Source organism: Fonticula alba (genome assembly GCF_000388065.1).
Source record: "Fonticula alba strain ATCC 38817 unplaced genomic scaffold supercont2.6, whole genome shotgun sequence".
NCBI lineage: Eukaryota > Rotosphaerida > Fonticulaceae > Fonticula > Fonticula alba.
The window spans coordinates 2,300,563-2,305,759 of record NW_009242976.1 but is presented as its reverse complement, the minus strand read 5'-3'; the positions used below and the strand labels follow the sequence as shown (position 1 = coordinate 2,305,759).

Below are 5,197 nucleotides of genomic sequence, written 5' to 3'. Positions count from 1 at the left end.
CCGCCCCCGCCCCCCTCCGCCCGCGGGGCCCGCCTGCTGGTGCAGCCCGCGCGGCGCCGACCGCGGCCATGCGGCCCTCCGGCGCAACCACATCATCATCGGCAAGGGCCTGTCCCGGGGGGCCGAGCAGGCGCCTGCCCTGGTATACACCCGGCCGTGCAAGCTGCTCACCCTTGAGTACAAGGTGTCCACGAGCCCGCCGGGACCGCTGCCGGACCTGGACCCCCGGCAGCTGGAACACCTGCTCCTCCGGGCCCTCCCCCGGTCCTGGCTGACCCAAGCATACACGGTAGGCCTTGCCATCTCTTTGCTGCCCCTTTGCCACACCTTCGACACGACCATGCGCCCGTGCACAGACACGCCCACACGCGCGCCCACGCCCACGCCCACACGCGCGCCCACGCCCACGCCCACACGCGCGCCCACGCCCACACCCACACCCACACACACACGAGCGAGTGTGCCTGCAGCCTCTGACACGCACGCATGCCGGCTGGCAGACCCACTCCACCATGCTGGGCCCCTCGTGCCAGCTGAACTTCACTCTCACCCGGCAGCTGGCGGCCGACATCAGGCGCGATGTCCGTGCCGGGTTTTGGGTGCCCGGCCTGACGCAGGCCTCCTTCCAGACGCTGGACAGCATGTCGGCCCCCCTGCCGCGGGCATACTCGCTGGTCCTCCGGTCCGGGCCGCTGATGCTCTCGCTGCGGGTGGAGTTTGTCCCGGGCCCGACGCTCCTGTACCCGGGGCTGTCGCTGCCGCGCGGGGCCTTCCGCTCGCTGTGCGAGGCCCTCGGCCCGGCCGGCCACACGCGGGATCACCTCTTCTTCGAGTGCGCCGGCCGGGGCTTCGTGGCCCGGCGCGCCGATACCCACACCGCCCCCGGGGTGGTGCGCCTGACCGGGGACTTCCGCGACCACCTCTACCCCCGGGAGAGGCCCGTCCTGTCCATGCCGCATGCCCATCAGGTGGACCTCCGCCTGAGCGCGGTGCACATGCGGCTCATGCCGGGCCTCGGCGCCGGGCCCCCGCCCGCAGGCCCGGGCCTCGGCCTGCTGGACCTGCCGGCGGCCCTGCAGGCGGCCTTCCCCGGCGGCAGCATGGCCCTCCTGGAGCGCCGGCCCATCCCCGGCGCCGAGGCCATCCTCATGCCGGAGCTGCTGCTCGACGCCGACGGCCGGGCCACCCCGTGCGGGCTCTTCGAGCCCGGCAAGACCGAGGTCCATCTCCGCCGCATGGGGGCGCCCCGGGCGCCGGCCCTGGCCGATGGCGCGGGGCCGCCCCCGGGCCCGGGCCCCCACCAGCCAGCACCCTAATACATCCCCCCGCCGGTGCTGCGTGTCTGTGTCGAGCCCCCATGTCCGGTCGCGCGCGCGCGCGCGTGTGTGTATGTGTGTGTGTGTGTGTGTGTCGCACACACTGTGCGCCGATGGCAGCATGCCGGCGCCTTTGCCCGCGCGTGCATGTGCCAGGCGGGAAGGGGGGGACGCATGCCGGGACGCGCGCGCCGGCACGGCTGCACATGCCCACGGACCCTGGTTCGTGCGGCCCCGCGCGTTTCATCCTCCGGGTGCCCGCATTTTTGACATCCGCGCGCTCGACCAGAACCGCCCGGCAGGATGGCCCGCCCTGCGCCGGACAACTGAAAGGGTTCGGCAAAAGGCGTGATTGAGGAGAACAAAGAATTGTATTAAGTCGAGGTTCCTCCGAAAGTGCCTCGCCCTTTACATGATGCTTACACAGTCGGACCATTTGTACCAAGTTGATACCCCGGCATCCGCGTGGGCAAAGTGCGGCCCTCAGATGGGTCACGTGCACGGACGCGGGGGTTTCGGGCAGGGCTCGTTACAACAACGCTGCAGACCACGTGCACTTCGCGGCGCGGGGCGCATTCCTCCGCGCGATCTCGCCAGCCGGGCAAAGCGAGGCCCGCCCGCCGCCGCGCGCGCGCCACATAGTCGCGTGCGACAATCAGCCGCTCCCCGGCGCCGGACCGGGCATGCTCCCCGTCCTGGACGCGCGATGTCCCGGCATCCAAGGGGGCTCCCGCCCCGGCGGCGGCTTGCGCGTTTCACCGGCCGATGCCACCTCGACCATATGGGTCCAGCCGGGCAGCGGGCACCCGGCAAGGGGAGGGGCGGGGAGGCGGACCCGAGGCCACCGCGCTCACCCGGGCCCGCCGGCATCGCCCCCCTCCGGGGGCGTGCCTTCCCCGGCGGGGGCCCGGCTCCTCCTGGCGAGTGGCTCCCGGGCTGCGACGGACGGTGCTCCTGCCGGAGGTGGGCACCTTTTCCGCGCGGCCGAGGTGCGTTATCGGCGCTGGCGCACGGACTCGCCGGGCGTGGTGGACCTGCGCCTGCGACGGAGGCGAGCCCATTTGCGCCGAGCCGACGGGGCCCGGCCGAGCCTGCTGCCGGCCGCCGCCGATCACCATGCGCCCCTCGCTCTGGAGGGCTGGCCTCCTCGACCGACTGCGAGGGGCGCCCCTCACAGCCGGGTCTCCGTCATGGCGTGAGGCCGGCAGCCCGGCGGCCTGCGCGCCGACGGCCTGGCAGCCAGGACTCCCTGCCCCCACCCGGCTCGCCGATGCAGGCGTGTCGAGCACTGCTCCCCGTCTCGCCCTTCCCAGCTGACGGATGCTGGCTGCTCGGTGCCCCAGCATGTGTGCATATGTATATGTCCGGGGCAAAGGCCCGCCGAACAAATCAAACTCGGCTGCTGGCCGCGCTCGTCGGGCCGCCGCCGCTTCCTCCCGGACCGGGCGCCCGGCAGGGGCCCCTGTTGGCTCGATCGGTGCCCGGCGTGCTGGCGGCCGCGCCCATGTCCGGGCGGTACGTCTGGCGGGCCGGGGAAACTGTGCCACGGGGCGGCCCGGTGGCCGGCCCGGGCGGCCGCCCTTGCTGCCCTGCTCGAGGGCGCGGTGCTGGCCGCCGGGGTCGGGCCGGAGTGCACACGGCCGTTGTATGCCCCCGGCCCTCCGGCGCGCGCTGGCCCGGCGGCCAGCGGGGCCCGCCGCCCGGCCACCCGCCTCTCTGTCTTGGCCTCTTCCGCAGGGTGTCCCCCTCGCAGCCGGGGCGTTCGGCGCGCCGGTGGCCCGGGCGCGGCCCGGCCAACGCAGCGACCCGGGCCACGGCTGCTGTTGGCACCACCTGTGCCAGGGCCCCTCGCCGGCCCCCGATGCGGGGGGCGGTCCCCGGCCGTGCGCCGGGCCGCGGACCAGCAGGGGGGATGGACAAAAACAAAACAAGCCCCCGCCACCAGATGCCACCGCATCGCCGGGCCGGCCGCCCCCCCCGACCGCGGCCCGGGGAATGGGCGGGGGGCCCTGGGCCGGTGGTCGGCTTTTGTTGCGGCGGGGGCCGCCCCCCCCCCCCCCCCCGCCACGGCCGCACCCGACGGCGGTCCCCCGCCACGGCCGGCGTCGGCCGTATTTCGGCCGGCGGCCGCGAGGGGCGCGCCCGGCCGGGGTCCCATCGCGTCCGTCAGAGACCACGGTCCCCTGCACGGCCCTGCTTCCCCTCCGCTCCGTGCCGTCCCCCGCCCCCCTCCCCGCGCCATGACCGAGATGACGCCCGGCGGTGCCGCCGGCCGGTCCCTGCGAGTGCTCCGCCTCGACGACGGCACCGAGCTGCCCGTGTGGCCGGGCGGCGGCGGCGGCGGCGCCGCCCCGCACCCGGGCGAGCTGCTGCTCGGGCCGGATGTCTTCGCCAAGCTGGCCGCCGGGCGGCCGCTGTGCATCGCACTTGGGCACCTGCTCCTGGAAGCGCGGTGCGTGCCCTCTGCTCAGACCCCAGGGCCCGGCCCTTTGCGCTTGTTGGCCCTGACTCACGCGGTGGTGCGGTGCCAGGCCCGACCCCCGGGCCGCGGGCGGGTGCCTTCTTCCCGAGGAGGCGGCCGGCCTCCCGAGCAACAAGGGCCTGCTCGAGGCGCGGCGCGTCCTGCCGGCCAAGCTGCAGGCCATCGGCCTTTGCGTGTCGGCCGCGCGGCCAGGCTGCCCGGCCGCGGGGCAGCCGCCCCGGGTCCCCTTCGCGGCGCTGGAGGCCGCGGCCGCCGCGGCCCTTGCCGCGCCCGGGGCACAGCTCATGCGCATGGCCCAGGTACGCGGCAAGCCCATTCCCCTTGGCCGCCTGTGCCTGGCTCGCCCCCCTTGCGGGGCTCTGCAGCATGGCTCTGACCCGGCGTAGACCCTTTGCCTGGTGGCCGGCGGTGTGGAGCTGGCGCTGGAGGTGGTGGAGCTCCGTGCGCCGGCGGGCGCCGTCGGCCATGGGCTCCTTTCGGCCGACACCCAGGTGGTCCTGGTCGCCAAGCCGGGCGGGCGCGTGCGCCTGCACGGCGGCCCGGTGGTCGTGGGGGTCACCCCGCCGGGGGCCCCCTCCCATGGGGTGGCCCTGCCGCTGGGGCAGCTCTACCCGGTGGACATGGTCCACCTTCCGGCCACCAGCCTCGATGTGCTGCTGGCGCCGGCCGACGGCCCGGTGGCCCGGGCCCTGTGCGCCGGGTGGGCCCGGCACCCGAACGGCAGCTTCTATGCGGCGCACGATGGCCGGACACTCCAGATCCGGTGCGCTGATCGGACTGCATCTCGCTGTCATTTTGACCTTGAACTGACGTGTGTGTGTGTGTGTGTGTGTGTGTGTGTGTGTGTGTGTGTGTGTGTGTGTGTGTGTGTGTGTGTACATGTGTGTATTTGTGTACATGTGTGTATTTGTGTACATGTGTGTGTTTGTGTACATGTGCATGTGCATGTATGCCTGCGTCTGCGTCTGCGCCTGCATCTACGTGTACATATGCATTTTCACGTACATATGTGCATCTACATATGTGCATCTACATATGTGCATCTACATATGTGCACGTACATGTACGCGTGGATGCCCAGCATCTGCACGCGGCCGGTCCTGCCGGGGACCGCCCTCCGAGCCGGCGAGCGCCTGCTTTTGTCGCTCAACACCCGGGGACAGCCCCTGCTGCTGGGCCCCGGCGACGCGCCCCGGGACCTGGCCGTTGTCTGCCTCGACAGTGACCTGGCCGACGATGGGCTTGACCGGCCCGGCATGCTGGCCATGCTGGCCGGGGCCCCGCTGCGCCGGGGCGATGTATGCCGCCTCTTGCCCGCCCGTCCTTTCTTCCCCCCCCCCCCCCCCCCCCCCCCCCCCCCCCCCCCCCCCCCCCCCCCCCCCCCCCCCCCCCCCCCCCC

At 73.7% G+C, this 5,197-nt stretch overlaps 2 protein-coding genes across 2 annotated transcripts in view; both read left to right on the top strand.

The window, feature by feature from the left end:
• H696_04154 (hypothetical protein) overlaps nucleotides 1–1,316 on the top strand; it is a gene marked incomplete at its 3' end in the record, with an annotated part of 4,471 nt that extends 3,155 nt beyond the window's left edge. The window contains exons 9-10 of the mRNA XM_009498038.1: nucleotides 107–289; nucleotides 501–1,316. Coding sequence (XP_009496313.1) covers nucleotides 107–289; nucleotides 501–1,316 — 999 coding nt within the window. The remainder of the gene's footprint in view (nucleotides 1–106; nucleotides 290–500) is intronic.
• A 2,167-nt stretch (nucleotides 1,317–3,483) lies between these two features.
• Nucleotides 3,484–5,197, top strand: part of H696_04153 (hypothetical protein) — a 6,123-nt gene continuing 4,409 nt past the window's right edge. The window contains exons 1-3 of the mRNA XM_009498037.1: nucleotides 3,484–4,097; nucleotides 4,185–4,561; nucleotides 4,880–5,096. Of these exons, the coding sequence (XP_009496312.1) occupies nucleotides 4,083–4,097; nucleotides 4,185–4,561; nucleotides 4,880–5,096 (609 nt within the window). The 5' untranslated portion in view covers nucleotides 3,484–4,082. The remainder of the gene's footprint in view (nucleotides 4,098–4,184; nucleotides 4,562–4,879; nucleotides 5,097–5,197) is intronic.